Here is a 16,665-nt window from a genome sequence, read left to right as displayed (position 1 = left end):
ATATACTCTCCCCACATCTAACAAGCCTCTTCAACTGTGCTGCATCCTCTGGTTCTTTACCTAAAAGGATGATACAATCTATTAAAACAACAATTCATAAACCAGGCAAAGACCCCCAATTAGTACAAAACTATAGACCAATATCTCTCATAAATACGGATATGAAATTATGTGCAAAGCTAATAGCCCATAGATTGCTCCCTTTTATTCTGACCTTGATTCACCCAAATCAAGTAGGGTTCATACCGGGGTGCCAGGCCCCAGACGCTGCCAGAAGATTACTCTCCTTAACCTCTTCACGCCGCACACACGCAAATGTGCAACCTCTCAGTGTCTGGGCCTTGACGCTGAGCGGCCGCACATTTGCGTGCAATAAAAAAACCGTATGTGCTGAGAGCGCGCACCCTGCGCTCTCCCAATACACATGTCCGGTACTCACGGAAAGATCCAGATCTCCTCTTGTGATCGGGACCTTTCCCGATCATGTGACCACCGTGACAGCGAATAACAGCGGTCACATGACCCTAAAACCCCACCCACCTCCCGGCTTGTGAAACCCTTAAAGAGCTGGGAGGCGCTGGCGCCAAGGGGTTAATCTATAGCCTAGAATCGCAAAAAAACACCTTCTCTGCTCCTCTCCCTGGATGCAGAGAAGGCGTTTGACTGCATACACTGGGGCTTTATGCAAGCAGTATTGCAAAAATATGGTATTACAGGTTGGATACAAGCAGCTATTATGTCTCTATACTCTTCCCCCTCAGTCCTTACTGATGGTGTACTATGCAAACCATTTGATATCACAAATGGTACCAGGCAAGGCTGCCCCTTATCCCCTATTGTATTTGCACTACTTATTGAGTCCCTTGCCTCCAGATTTAGAGAGGAATCTTTGTTTACTGGCATTAAATATCAAGGTACTGAGCACATAATTATCAGTCTATTCGCTGAAGTTATCATCTTAATGATCACCAATCTTTTCCAATCACTCCCCTTAATTCGAATGATTCTTAATTCATAAGCAAACGTTTCCTACTATAAACTAAATGAAAATAAATCTCTGATCCTAAACTTGCACACACCTCTGAAAACTCAACAGCTTCTCATTAAAAAAATTCCCATTTATATGGGCCAACCATTAACTCCCATATATAGGGATTAATTTGACCCCCTCAACTTCTCAACTTTTTGAATTGAACCATAAATCATTCCTTCCATCCCTACCAAAGAACTCCACTCTCTCCAAACATACGGCCTAACTAAAGTAGGGCGGATTGCAGCCCTGAAAACGTTTATCTTACCCAAATTACTTTATATCTTTTGGACCCTTCCTATGTCTGTACCCTCCAATTTTTTCTGCAATGTCCATAGGCAATTTACTCAATTTTTAGGAATCCAAACATCTTAGATGTCCTGCTGATGCTGGTCTCCCACATCTACACTCATACTATTTAGCTACACTTCTTGACCAAATCTACTTTTGGTGGCATCCAAACCTGGTCCTCCATGGAATCCTCACTGTTCTGCCCACTTTCACCACAGAATCTCCTCATTATGCACTCGACAGATCACATGCAACTATCTTTCAATCATCCATGTATCAAAGCATCTTCAGAAGCCTGATTTACTCTACTATCCCATGCTTTTCCTGAATCCAGATTAATACCAATTCCCATCAATACCCTATATTCTTTCATATCCTATCTTAACCTAACCATATGGGAAAAATGTGGTGTCCACTCATTACCAGACCTCTATATTGCCAACAAACTAGCCCCCTTCCACTTTCTTCAAAACAATTTCTCTCTACCCTCTTCAGAACATTTTACTCATGTGAGGTTTATCCACTGCATACAATCTAATATTCCATCTTCCACTACTCTTCCAACCCCAGTGTTTCAATATTTCAACAATCCTAAATATCCAGGAAGAGGGATTTCCCTGTTCTGTTCCCACATTATTGATTTAAAATTTAATCTAAGAACTATGTCCTTAAGTAACTGCTAACTGATATTTTCCCAGTCAATTTCTGACCAAACCTGGTACAAACCCTTCATTCTTATATATGAATCCTCACAATGTGCTACGTATTGCAAATCCTATCTAAAACTCCTCCACCAATGGTATGTAACACCTGTCAGATTATCAAAAATGTACTCCATCTGTTCTCCGCAATGCTGGCTTCAGTGTGGAGAAATAGGCTCTCTCCTACACCTACTATGGTCATGTAAATCATTAAAATCCTTATGGAACAGTGTTTTTACTGTAATCTCCAAAGTAACAGGAATCATAGTGAGCCCTGACCCCACACTAGCACTGTTTTATATTGGTCTGGAAAGATCCCCCCTAACTCGCGTTGTATCATAATTCATATATTATATGCAGCCAAAAATAATATTACCAGGTTGTGGAAGTCGCTCACGTCACCATCTATAGCTATGGTAATTACTGATGTAAATTTCCAGTGTGATATGGAAAAGAGATTTGCCCTCAATAACCATTCTTACACCAAAGTTACCCATTTCTGGTCTTTAAGGTCACGTAATGCAAAATGTACGGTTCAATTCTGATAGCTCACCCATTATGGAGTATACAATAATACTCTGACTGGTATAATGTTCATTCTAGTTAGTGTTTACAGTTGTTTCTGTATTTCCTATCCTCTTCTTCTCCTATCCTTATTCCTTCTCCTGTCCTTCCCCCAGGTTCTTAGTTGTATTTAAACTTGAAAATAATGGTTCCCACATAATATAACTAAAACATTGTAGAATTTACCTCCCATTTTATGTTGAAATTGTCAAATACTACATTAACCATTTATACAACTGTGAACTTGTCTTGTTTTCTTGTTACCTCCCTTGTAACTGTATTTGTTTAAAACTTCAATAAAAAGTATTTGAATATAAATTAAACAAACTAAAAAAAACATGTTTTCTTTTTTTGAGCAGTGTTAATTTAAAAATAAATTGTGTTACTGCACATAAAAAGTGTGCATTATATTCTATAATTTGTCCTGTTTAAAATGACACTAAAATTATGATTCTGGTACAAAGCATTGAAAAGTTACTTACAAATGAAGTAATGTATTTTTTTTTTTCAATTTTGCGCTTTTCTTCAGTGTAAAACTTGTAAATATATGCTAGAGGTGTAAATACAAACAATGCAAACAAAATACAGACAATAAAAACAAAAAAAAAGTATAATTACATGGAGAAGGAGAATAACAAGTTAACTAAGGCTGATTAGCATAAATTAAGTGTTAAAAGGGGTTAAAAAGAGGAACATTTAATTAAAAAAAGCAACCAAAAAACTGTTTTTCACTTGTCAGGTTGCTTTTAACTGACTTTATCTGCAGATGAAGTTCATCCCTTTGATCTGTAGATGAATAAACAGAATGATACAAAATGAAATAATGTTTATTTTTATCTTTCTGTTTTAGGCTGAGCAATGTTGTTGATAAATATTGTCAGGCTGCTTTTTTTTTGACAGGGAGCCCTGCTGACAGCTGAATGAGTCTTCGGTTGTTAAGGATGCAGCGGCTCCACTCATTAACAACCAGTAATTGCTGGCATTTTTTGGTTTTGACAGCTTTTTTTTTATTACATCCCCCCGCGCTGACAGCTGAAAGAACCTGAAGGTATCAGTTTCAGGTATCAGAGCATTTGCATGAAAACTGATACTCGTGCAAATGCTTAGTTTCAGCACAGATACTGGTAGTGGTATCAGTGAAACCCTAGCATGTTATTTAGAACCCCCCCCCCCCCTGAACCTTTAGAATCCCTTTACATTAAGACATGTGCAATCTGGTGCTTTTTTGGTGGGTTTAGGAGTATTACGGTGCGTTTTTGATGTGTTTTACTGCATTTCACTACAGTTCAGTGCAGAAGGCCTGGTTCACACCTATGTGTTTTTCAGTGCGTTTTCAGTGTTGCAGAAATGCACTAGAGTCCATTTAACATGGATATGTTCACATTTGTGCATTTTCAACTGGTGCATTTTTTTGGAAAGGGTCAAGGATTTTTTTCCCCCAGCAGGTTGTATTTTTGGTTCTATGGAAACGCATGTCCTATGGAAACGCATAGTTTTTGCTGATTTCCCCAGCAAGACAACATACAACTTACGAAAAACGCAAATTGCATTATAAATGTGTCAAAAATGCACGTGAAAAACTGCAAAGTGCACCAGGAAAACACAACAACCACAACCTGCATAGGTGTGAACCAGGCTGAAAAAAATGCAGCATGTTCTACTTTTTTTTCTGGAACTGGGACACAATGAAACTGACTGCACTGGTGTGAACTATGCCATTGGAAACCATATAACCTACTATCCATGCATTTTTTATGCAAAAAAAAAAAAAGCACACTGGACTGCACATGATGTGAACTGGCCCAGTAAGACTGAGGGTCACTTATAATGAAAAGGTGTAGCTATCCATGATTAGGACTGCTATATTTCCTTAGCTTCTCCTAACATGACAGACCAGGATAACTCTTCCATAAAAATGAGAAATCCCAGCTGCCTGTTACTAGGCTTTGACAAATAAAAGCTACAAGGTCTGTAAATATAAGATGTTCTCGGCAGCTCTGCATTATTTATTATGGGTAATTTGCTTGGCACAGTCTCAAACTGTATTGCCGTAGAAACATCAGTAAACAATAAAGTAAATTACTAACAATGGCTTGCTGATTTTCTAAAAAGGTTTACTTTATTTATCTTAGTGTGTAGTAAAATGGTTTTTTTAACTAGCTTTTATGTAAACCTATTACTAGGTATATATCATTTGTACTCACTTGTCAAGATCAGCTTTCAACATTTTGTATAATACTGCCCTAAAATGTTCCAAAAAACACACACAGGCACACACACATATGACCGGTAACATATTACAAAGTGTTCCATGCTGACTTAAAGGGTATCTAAACCTAAAGATGTGCGTAAATTACCAATATCATCCATCTACAATATAATAGAGATAGACAAAGGCAAACATTTTTGAAGATCAGTGACAACTATGGCTCTTTCCATAGATACAATGGAGAAATGATTGTAGCCATAAAGTGTGTCAGTCACAGCATAACCAGGAGAAAATAAATAGAAAAAAGCCTAAAACAAGAAAGCAAATGCAGTTACATCGTCTATGGACTGGTAAGCTGCAATACAGTGGCGTCCCTAGGGGGGGGTGCGGGCCGCACCGGGTTGCACCATGACAGGGGAGCAGGAGCAGGATGCCAGCAGAGCTACTGGGTTCTGTGAAGGTCCTGGCCAGTTATTGGGGTGATCCCGGATTCCTGGCACAGTGACAGCTGCCCCCCGTAGCGGTAAAATGAGTATCCCGTGAAGATATGTATCACTTGAAGCAACTGCACATGTGCCGGCTGCAAACCACTGAAGCTGATCCTGCGGATCACTATGGGATGCAAGATCAGTTAACCCCCTTTAGGTTAACTGACCTTGCAACTCATAGTGATCCGTGGGATCAGCTTGAGCGGTTTGCCGCCTGTAAGGGGTTAACTCTGGCGGCTCTGTGCTAAAGTTGGAGATCGGCTTCTTCGGCCTGAAACCAGCACATGCACAGTTGCTTCAGGGGATACATATCTTTACGGGATACTCATTTTACCGCTCCTTCCTCTCTGGAGGGGTTACACCATGTGTTACCGCACTGGGTGACGTCAACCCTAGGGATGCCTCTACTGCAATATAATATATATTTGACCTTGGGTTTAGATAAGTTTTGGCAAGAACTTGCCAAAGTAGGGGAGTTTAGCTTTCACTAAACATGGAAGGAAAATGAGTTGAAGATTAACAAATCGTGAGAGGGGCAATGACCTACTTAGAAGTTTTGTTATCCCCCTCTATTTTGAAATACTGAATCATTAAAGTGGTTCTAAAGGCTTGATTTTTTATTCTTTAACATATTGAACACATCATACTTACCTTCTCTTTGTAATAATTTTGCACAGAGAAGCCCCGATTCTTCTCTTATCGGGCCCCCTGCTGGCGCTTCTGGCCTCTCCACCTTTTTGAATGCCCCCAGGGAGAGCAGCTGTTCTTGTGTACATTACTGGACGAGATCAGGCTCAAATAAGTATTTGGGGGGGCTGCACACTGAAGGTATGTTACCTTCATACATAGAGTGCATGAAGATAAAAAACCTTCAGCCTTTAGGCTGGGTTCACACTGATGTGGTGCAGAATTTGCAGCATTTTCTGTGCGAATTCCACACCGCATTAGAATTGCACACCGTTCATGTGAACCTATGCGGGTGTATATGTTAACAACACCCCGAAATCGGTCCGCCAAACGCGGTGCGTTGTGCAGAATCGGACCGCATCGGTGTGAATACCCATGTGATCCGATTCTAGTGCGGACCAAAAAAAGGGGTCCTGCACCTTTTTGGTGCAGGTGCAGGTGCGGTGCAATTTGAGCCGTACACAATGTACGCACCGCACACAAATCGCACAGGAATGCAGTGCGTTTCCTGTGTGAATCACATGCAATATACCGCACCGCATTAGTGTGAACCTACCCTTAGAATCGCTTTAACACATTAGAGATTGACACTGGGAGCCGCATAAAACTGGTAAGCTTTGCCATAAGAAGTTTTACCTTCAAGCTCTTCTTTTTCATAGTGAATATTTAGTACTGAACTTGTTCCACCTTGGTCTACAACAGCCTCTTCATCAGTTCTCTGTAAAACAAAACAACACTGAGTCAATGCATTGATTTTATATGATCATAGGATTCATAAAACATGACCATCACTATTATTATTATTATTATTATACAGTATTTATAAAGCGCCAATAGTTCGCTCAGCGCTGTACATTACAAAGGGGGACAGAACATGTGACAGAACAATACCAATACAATGTGATACACGAGGGGTTCGAGGGCCCTGCTCTTTCGAGCTTACAATCTAGGAGGGAGGGGGTGGTGGCACAGGAGGAGATAGCTGTGGGGGATGGGGTGGTAGGAAGAGTGGAGGAGGTCGGCAAGTTAGCAGGGGGTGGGGTAGGCTTCCCTGAAGAGATGGGTTTTCAGGGTGCGCCTAAAGGAGAGAAGAGTAGGTGATAATCTGATGGGTTGGGGCAGGGAGTTCCAGAGGATGGGTGACACCCTGGAGAAGTCCTGGAGGCGGGCATGGGAGGAGGAGACCAGGGAACTAGAGAGAAGGAGGTCTTGTGAGGAGCGGAGTGTGCGTGCTGGGCGGTACTTGGATATTAGGTCAGTGATGTAGTTCGGGGCAGTATGGTGGACAGCTTTGTACGTCAGCGTTAGGATTTTGAATTTGATCCGTTGCGCAATCGGAAGCCAGTGGAGGGGTTGGCAGAGGGGGGTGGCAGAGACAGAGCGGTTAGAAAGGTGAATGAGTCTGGCAGCCGTATTCAGGATGGACTGAAGCGGGGATAGCCAGCGGCGAGGCAGGCCAGTGAGGAGGGAGTTGCAGTAGTCGAGTCGTGATATGATGAGAGAGTGGATGAGCTGTTTAGTGGTTTCTGGTGTTAGGAACGTGCGGATTTTGGCGATGTTGCGGAGGTGGAGTCTGCACGAGTTTGTTAAAGATTGGACTTGGGGCTGGAAGGATAGGTTGGAGTCCAGAATGACACCCAGTACTCTGGCCTGCAGGGCGGGTTTGATGGTAGCGTTGTTGGATGTGACGGAGAAATCAATGGGGGGTGGTGTCCGGGCTGGGGGGAAGACAAGAAACTCGGTTTTGGAGAGGTTCAATTTAAGGAAGTGGAGCGACATCCAGTCTGATATGTCGCTCAGTAGGTGTGTGATTCGGGCTGAGACCAAGGGGGTGAGGTGGGGGGTTGAGAGATAGATTTGTGTGTCGTCGGCATAGAGGTGGTAGTTGAAGCCGTGAGAGTGTATGAGTTGGCCAAGGGAGGAGGTATAGATGGAGAAGAGAAGGGGCCCAAGGACAGAGCCTTGAGGGACCCCAACAGAGAGGGGGAGTGAGGGGGAGGTGGTAGCATTATAGGTAACGCTGAAGGAGCGTTGTGACAGGTAGGATGAGAGCCAGGAGAGAGCAGAGTCTCTGAGGCCGAGGGAGTGTAGTTTTTTGAGGAGGAGGGGGTGGTCGACTGTGTCGAAGGCCGCAGAGAGGTCAAGGAGTAGGAGCACTGAATAGTGGCCATTAGCTTTGGCGGTTAGAAGGTCGTTGGAGAGTTTGAGTAAGGCGGTTTCGGTGGAGTGTAGGGGACGGAAGCCAGACTGTAGGGGATCGAGGAGGTTGTTGTCGTTGAGGTGAGAGCATAGGCGGGTGTAGACTAGGCGCTCGAGGAGTTTAGATGTAAATGGGAGCAGGGAGATGGGTCTGAGGTTGTTCGGGTCATTGGGGTCCAGGGAGGGCTTTTTAAGTATGGGGGTGATGTGTGCATGTTTCAGAGGGGAGGGGAAAGTGCCTGAGGAGAGGGAGAGATTGAAGATGTGGGTGAGGGAGCGTAGGATGGAGGAGGAGGAAGGTCGTAGGAGTTGTGAGGGGATAGGGTCAAGGGGGCAGGTGGTGAGGCGGGCATCAGAGAGGATCTTGGAGACTTCCTCGATGGTAGTAAGGTCAAAGGTGCGGAGTGTGGGGGGAGCTTCAGTATGAGGAATGTAGGGTGGGGTGGAAGAGGAGGTCAGAGCAGTGGTGGGGCCATGGGAGAGGGGTGATGAGGGGGTAGCTGAGTGAGGGTGAAGGGGGTTGGAGAGAGTTTGAGCAGCGACGAAGTCCCTGCGGGTTATGTCGAGGGGGAGGGGGGATAAGGGGGTATCTGTGTGAGAGGGGACGGGTTGAGAGGGTGTGTGAGTTGCGGCAATGTCCTTGCGAATTGTGTCAATCTTGTTTTTGAAGTGATTGGCAATCTCAAGGGCAGTGAGTGATGTGCTGGGTGGAGGGGGGGGTGGAGAGAGTAGAGAGTTGAAGGCAGAGAAGAGTCGGCGAGGATTGGAGGAGAGGGCCTTGAGGGCCACTATACAGAAATAAAGCAGTATTATGTATTCATCTACCTATAGAAGCATCCTTCTCAACAAGAATAGTCTGTGTTTTACTAAAGTTTGGATGTCCTTAACTAGTTTCTTCCCAGCCTATAGTAAAATGATGGCTGGGTGGGACAGCGCAGCCCCGATGACTGATCTGTGTACCGACCCTTTGCCAGTACCATGTGACCACTGTGACCAATCACAGCAGGTCACATTACAATTGTAAACAATGGATCGCTTCCTTTCATGTCATCCATTGTATACAATTGTGTTGGTAGCTGTGATTGGTCACAGTAATCACATGGTACAAACTGGGCCAATCACAGCCTATCTGTATCATGTGATTAGTGATGGCCAATTACAGCTTATCACAACAAAACAAACTGAATGAATCAATTTCATTTGGTAAAATGCTTGTTCATAGCATTAAAATTTATAAGCGATCACAATGAGTAAAACAAAATACTGATCACTTCCCCAGAGTAGTACAATGTCACTATGGTAACATTATATTACTCTGGTCACAGTGTATTATAAATAGAAAAAACCATCACACCAGTTATATGATGATGCGGTACTGCACTGGTGACAGTATGTAAAAAAGAAAGTGTGCATTTTTTTTCTTATAATTACTTCATTTTAAAAAATAATTACAACAAAAATTTACAACTTCAAATAACTCGCTATGCCTGTTAATAAATATCTCAGACTATTTCCAAAAAGTGGTAATTTGGGGGATATCTGTACTGTCCTCACCTTTTTGGACCTCAAGAAATGAGATCAGCCATCAGTACAGCAGGACTGATCCATTTTCAGATATATAGTTTGTGGACTCTATAACTATCCTACAGACTAAATAATATACACTGATTTGGGTTATTTTTACCAAATAAATGTAGCAGAATACATTTTGGCCTAAATTTATGAAGAACATTTATTTGCAAAATTTTATAACAACAATGAAGAAAAACTTTATTTTTTTCAAAATGTTTTAATTTATTTAGCAAAAAATGAAAAACACAGTGGTGATCAAATACCACCAAAAGAAAGCTCTATTTGTGTGAACAAAATGATAAAAATGTAGTTTGGGTACAGTGTTGCATGACAGCGCAATAGTTATTCAAAGTACAACAGCGCTAAAAGCTGAAAATTGGCCTGGGCAGATAGGGAGTAAAAGTGCCTATTACTGAAGTGGTTAAACACCATGGCTAGCAGAGAAAATCAATACTTTGTAGCTTCAATCAGAAAAACAATGGGACTTTTCTTTCATGGCCAACAGCAATTCTGGAAAATGCCCCATTTTGTAGGCAAATATAGAAACACCCTAAACATTATGTGGCTTGTTATTATATATTTATTTCACATGCTTCCTGGAACATGGATATGCAGTATGTAGTCCAACCACCTGGGTATCAACATTTGTATAGAAAAGGCTGTGAATATGAAGAGATGAGTTTACAACCTGCCATGTTTCTGCCCAATCATGCAGTGTGTGAGGCACTGTGCTAAGAATAAAGGGGTTTCCCATTTGCGTATTTGTTATGTGAGATCATTCTGGTCCGGAAAGAGGCTTAACTTTCTGAATCAGCACTTTGCACCTTGGGGCATAAATCTGTTTACAATAGAGCACTGAGCACTTTCCATGGCACTTGGAGGATCCTAAGTGGATTTGGACATTCACCTATCATAACTTTTAAGATTATTTTTGACATTATTATTTATTTAATGGTATTTTGTACTGAATGTTCACTTTATTGCATTAGAATCTGTAAGCATGTAATATTTGGGATTTAAAGGGACAGTGCACTTTTTTCTATATATAGGTTAATATACAGTGCATCCAGAAAGTATTCGCGGCGCTTAACTTTTGCCATTTTGTTATGTTACAGCCTTATTCCAAAATGGATTAAATTAAATTTTTTTCCAAAACATTCTGCAAACAATACCCTATAATGACAATGTGAAGGAAGTTTGTTTTGAAATCTTTGCAATTTATTAAAAATAAAAAACGAAAAACACCACATGTACATAAGTATTCACAGCCTTTGCTCGTTACTTTGTTGAAGCACCTTTAGCACCAATTATAGCCTATTTTTGAGCAAATTCTCCAATTCTTCTTTGCAGAACCTCTCAAGCTCCATGAGGTTGGATGGGGAGCATCGGTGCACAGCCATTTTCAGATCTCTCCAGAGAGAGAGTCTGGGTTCTGGCTGGGCCACTCCAGAGAGTCTGGGTTCTGGCTGGGCCACTCCAGGACTTTCACAGAGTTGGCCCATAGCCACACCTTTGTTATGTGGGCTGTGTGCTTAGGGTCGTTGTCCTGTTGAAAGATGAACTGTTGCCCCAGTCTAAGGTCCAGAGAGCTCTGAAACAGGTTTTCATCAAGGATGTATCTATACATTGCTGCATTCATCTTTCCTTCAATCCTCACTAACCTCCCAGTTCCTGAAGCTGAAAAACATCCCCACAACATGATGGTGCCACCACCGTGCTTCACTATAGGAATGGTATTGGCCAGGTGGTGAGTGGTGCCAGGTTTCCTCCAGACAAGAAGCTTGGCATTCAGGCCAAAGAGTTCAATCTTTGTTTCATCAGACCAGAGAGTTTTGTTTCTCATGGTCTGAGAGTCCCTCAGGTGCCTTTTGACAAACTCCAGGTGAGCTGCCATTTGCCTTTTACTGAGGAGTGGCTTCATATCATATCTATCATACAGGCCTGATTGGTGGAGTGCTGCAGAGATGGTTGTTCTTATGGAAGGTTCTCCTGTCTCCACAGAGAAACGCTGGAGCTCTTTCAGAGTGACCATCGGGGTTTGGTTACCTTCCTGGCTAAGGCCCTTCTCCCTTGATCACTCATTTTGGCCGGGTGACCCTCTCTAGGAAGATTCCTGGTGGTTCCAAACTTCTTCTATTTACAGATGATGGAGGCCACTGTAATCATTGGGACTGTCAAAATGTTTCTGTTCCCTTCCCCAGATCTGTGCCTTGATACAATCCTGTCTCAGAGGTCTACAGACAATTCCTTGGACTTCATGGCTTGGGTTGTGCTCTGACATGCACTGTTAACTGTGGGACCTTATATAGACAGGTTTATGCCTTTCCTAATCAAGTCCAATCAACTGAATTTGCCACAGCTGGACTCCAATCAAGTTGTGGAAACATCTCAAGGATGATCAGTGGGAACAGGATGCACCAGAGCTCAATTTTGAGTGTCATGGCAAAGGCTGTGAATACTTATGTACATGTGGTTTTTTTTGCGGTTTTTATTTTTAATAAATTGCAAATATTTAAAAACTTAAAAAAATTAATTTGATCCATTTTGGAATAAGGCTGTAACATAACAAAATGTGGCAAAAGTTAAGCGCTGTGAATACTTTCTGGATGCACTGTAAGTCCGGTATACAGGACTTTTTATGTGCAGCAGTCATTTATCTATTTAACTGAGTGCAAGGTTTCTTTATATATATTTTGCTTTCCTATTTAGACCGGGTCATAGAGAACCTCTTCAGCGGGAAGGTCATCCAGCGGTGAATTGATTAAATCAGGAGTGTTCAACCTTTTGACTTTCCTGGGCCACACTGGAAGAAGAGGAATTGTCTTGGGTCACATATAAAAGACATAAAAGACACTAACAATAAGGAAGGCTGATGAGCAGAAAAAGTAGGGCAGATTACAAGTTCATGATCACTGATATAGAAAATTTACCTATCTGAGTAATAAAACATCATTTTTGTAATATTTTTTTCTATAAAAGTAAAAGAGGACAGCATAAAACTAGTGGGATATTTGACACAGTTTCCGATAAACTAATGCATCAAAATCTGGATCGATGGCTGTAGTAGCAATTATCAAGGTGCTCACCAGATATTTTGGTTCTAATTTTGCCCTTCATCCTTGAAAATAGTTGCTCACAAGTATAAGTGCTGCTGAAAATGTATCACATGAATAAGGCGTGATTGTGAAGAGTGGGATATCTTTCTTTGGGAAGATAAAACTTTTTCTTTGATCACACGTGTTCACTAAATGTAAACTAGGGTTCTACCGATATTGATACCGGTATTGGCATCAGTGCTGATACTAAGCATTTGCACGAGTATCTGTACTCCAATACTCCAATACCTGGAACTGTTACCTTCAGACTCGAGTTCTTTCAGCGGTCAGTGGCATTCCCCTGCTGACAGCTGAAATGTAAATTTAAAAAACACCCAGAAATTATAGGTTGTTAGGAAGCAGGGCCATCGCGTCCTTAACAACCGATGACTCATTCAGCTGTCAGCGGGGTTCCCCTGTTGACAGCTGAAGTGTAAACGAGTAATTGGAGCTGCCATAAAAAAAATTAAAAAAAAGCAGCCTGACAATGTTTATCAACAACATTGCTCAGCCTAAGGCTCCATGCACACAGGGCGTTTTAATAGCGTTGGTAACGTTAGCTGTGTAAAGTCACGTTAAAAACATGAGTTTTTCAGCATTTTTTTGTGCTTTTGCATTAACATTTAGCTGCAATTTTTTGCATTAGCGTCTTTTGGTGTTTTCTTCCTTAAAATAAAGTCCAAAAATGCTGGTTTGCCGCGTTTTTCAGCATTAGATCGTTTTTACAGCTAAAAAACTCCTCTACAGACCCACTAGTTCTGGGGGGGTTTTTAGCCAAAAAACACTGATTACGGTCTATATGCATGGACACATAGGATAACATGCTGGGGAGTTTACTGGCTGTAGAAAAACCGCCAAAAACAGTAGCTGTAAAAACATCCAGTGTGCATGAGAACTAAGACCCTGGTCGCACTGGGTGCGACTTGGCATGAGATTTGCAGGCCATGCAACTTGCAAATCGCATGCCAAGTCGCACCCTGTTGTCCGCAATTACAGTAGTCATATCGGTGTGGTTTCCAACTTGGTCGGAGCCGCACCGATTTCTAAAGTAGTACATACACTACTTTTGGTGCAATTTGCATAGATATCTGTGTCAGATGTCTTGCAAATAGCACCTGAAATTGTCATGTCTCACAACTTTGAAATCGTGTGACTTCACTGTAAGTCGCACGATTTCAAAGCCAGGCTTGATGTGACCGGGGTGTAAAAGAGAAAGCTAAAAAGAAACATTGTTATATTTTGTATCTTTCTGTTTATTCATCTACAGATCAAAGGGATGAAGATCTGTAGGAGAAGTTAGCGAAAAGCAACCTGTCAAGTAAAAAAAAAAGTCTGTTTTTAATAAAATATTCCTCTGTTTAACCCCTTAATTTACTCTACTCAGCCCTAATTAACGCTGTATTCTCCTCCATTTAATTATTATTTTCCTGCTGATTTTTTGTATTCATTTCTAGTTTATAAACTATTAATAATCAGGGATGTTGAATTTATATTGCCCGACGCCCGGGACATGTAGTTCCGGGCATCGGGCAGGTTGTTTTATTTTAACCTTTAGCCCTTCTGCGGGCTCACTGTCAGAGTAACGCTGCAGCCCGAATGCTTCCACCTGACAATTGCGCGTTCATACAACACTGCACCCAAATGAAATTTATGTCCTTTTTTCCCCACAAACAGAGCTTTCTTTCAGTGATATTTGATCCTCTCCGCATTTTTTATTTTTTGTGCTATAAACAAAAAAAAGACAATGACAAAAAAATATTTTTGACTATAAAACATATCCAGTAAAAATATTTAAAACATTAAATTTTGTAATGAATCTAGGCCAAAATGTATTCTGCTGCATGTCTTTGCAAAAAAAAAATACCAATACATGTAAATTAATTGGTTTATGTGAAAGTTACAGCGTCTACAAATGGCGGTATATATACTGGAATTTTTTTTTTATACTACTAATGGTGGTAATCAGCGACTTATAGTGGGACTGGGGCGGGCATTCTGGCAATCGGTGGGAACTGACTAACTGCCACTGACATCCCAATGACACTAATACAGTGATCAGTGCTAATAAAAAGCACTGACACTGTACTAATAACACTGGGAAGGAAGAGGTTAACATCTGGGGGCAATCAAAGGGTTAACTGTGTGCTGTTTTACATCATGTGCTGTGTGTGTTTTAAACATGCTGCTGTGTATTTCTCTGCTGTTGGTTAAACACAGGTCTCTCCCCTGTCAGTTTCTCAGCAAGTGCCGGGTGCCAGCGGGGAATCTCCAGCAGGGACCCGGTGATCGACATCTGCAGCTGCAATGGTGGCGCAGGCAAGGTGACGCGTGCGCGCCCCCTACCCAGAAGTGCAAAATCATGTGCATATATATTTATATACATATGTATGTGTGATTTTGCGCAGCCCTGCCACCCTGTAGCAGTATTTCTGCTATAGGGCGGCGGGGAAGCGGTTAATGGAATTAGATAGCCAAGTACAAGGTCACCCCAATTTAAAGAGGTGTAATGCTGCCATTTGGTTTTGATCTGTCTTTCACATCTGCGTTATTGTTCTGCCTCAAGCGAAGCCTGATTATCTCAGATTGTTTACTATTTTATACAGATATAATCAAGGCTGAGTACATTTGGGTTTAATAGCATTACATGGGATCTGTCTCTTCTGAGTTTCAGCGATAAATATACCATTTTCTGAACTGCATTCATCCACTATATGTAAATAGGTGATTTTTTTTTAAATTGTATTTTATATTAAATGCCAAGACAGGAAAAGAGTGGGATGCTCTCCTGATTTGGACAGTAAGCACCTCTTCCTCTCTCCATCTCCATTACATTGGTGGAGGAGATTTTTAGTCTGCAGTAGATAGTTTAAAAGGATAAGTAGTCTGTGATTTTAATTCAATTCACAGAAAGTTACAAAGACAATGCATTTCTGGTATTTTCTGTACTTGCTGAAAATATTCTTTGCCTGAAAAATAAAAACTAATGCAGCCACCACCTTTATGGACTGGTAAGGTGTAATATGTTAAATGTTTATTCTTGTGTTTGGTTATATCCTTCAATTACAAAGCATATTTTCTGTTTTACCAACCCCCGTGTCCACCCCACTTAATTGCCTCCAAACTTTGGACCCTTTTTTTATTTAGCATCATGTGGTCGTTAACAATTTTTTTCAGATTCTTTTCACACTGCGATGTTTATAGCACAGATTAAGCCTGGAACACAGTCTCTAAGGCTACTTTCACAGTACTCTGTATGAAAATCACATAAAAATTGCATATGCATTTTTCCCAAGTTGCATTAAATTTAATGCAATACATTTTGCATTTTTACCATGTTTGCATTGGGGTATCCTCGTATCACTTCCCTCTGTGTTAATGTGATTCTCATGTGATTTCCAATGTGACTATTAATGCAACTTCAATGCGACTTTAGAAGTTCTCAAGCCCAGGTTCACAGAATTGCATGACAAGGGAAATCACATTACAATCCAACTTTGGTGTGATTCCAGCCCCATAGACTTCTATGTTATCTCACAGAAGTCACATCAGCATAGATAAGAAGAATTCCTATACAACTTTTATGGTTCAGTGTTTTTTTGTTTTTTTTTTACCCTCACCTCGCCTCCCTGGTCATCTTTGCTGCTTAAAGGCTAGGTTTACACTGAAGCAATTTGATCGTTTGTTCATTCGATCCTTCCTTTTATAGATCATTTGATTGAAGTAAGGATCGATCAATCCAATGTAAGGGTCGACTGACTTAAGGATCGACCGATCAAGCGATTGATTTAGGGAATGGTTGATCGATTGAAGGAAAGCTCTATCAAATGAA

General features: G+C 41.3%; 1 protein-coding gene across 1 annotated transcript in view; it reads right to left on the bottom strand.

Moving 5' to 3' along the window:
- Positions 1–16,665, bottom strand: part of SLC4A8 (solute carrier family 4 member 8) — a 321,698-nt gene that overhangs the window by 182,376 nt on the left and 122,657 nt on the right. The window contains exon 2 of the mRNA XM_089692984.1: positions 6,607–6,688. Within this exon, the coding sequence (XP_089549110.1) occupies positions 6,607–6,688 (82 nt within the window). The remainder of the gene's footprint in view (positions 1–6,606; positions 6,689–16,665) is intronic.

This window comes from Staurois parvus, unplaced genomic scaffold (genome assembly GCF_062004578.1).
Source record: "Staurois parvus isolate SC_StPar_1 unplaced genomic scaffold, SC_StPar_1.0 ptg000023l, whole genome shotgun sequence".
Taxonomy (NCBI): domain Eukaryota; kingdom Metazoa; phylum Chordata; class Amphibia; order Anura; family Ranidae; genus Staurois; species Staurois parvus.
This window is presented reverse-complemented; position numbering and strand designations above follow the sequence as displayed.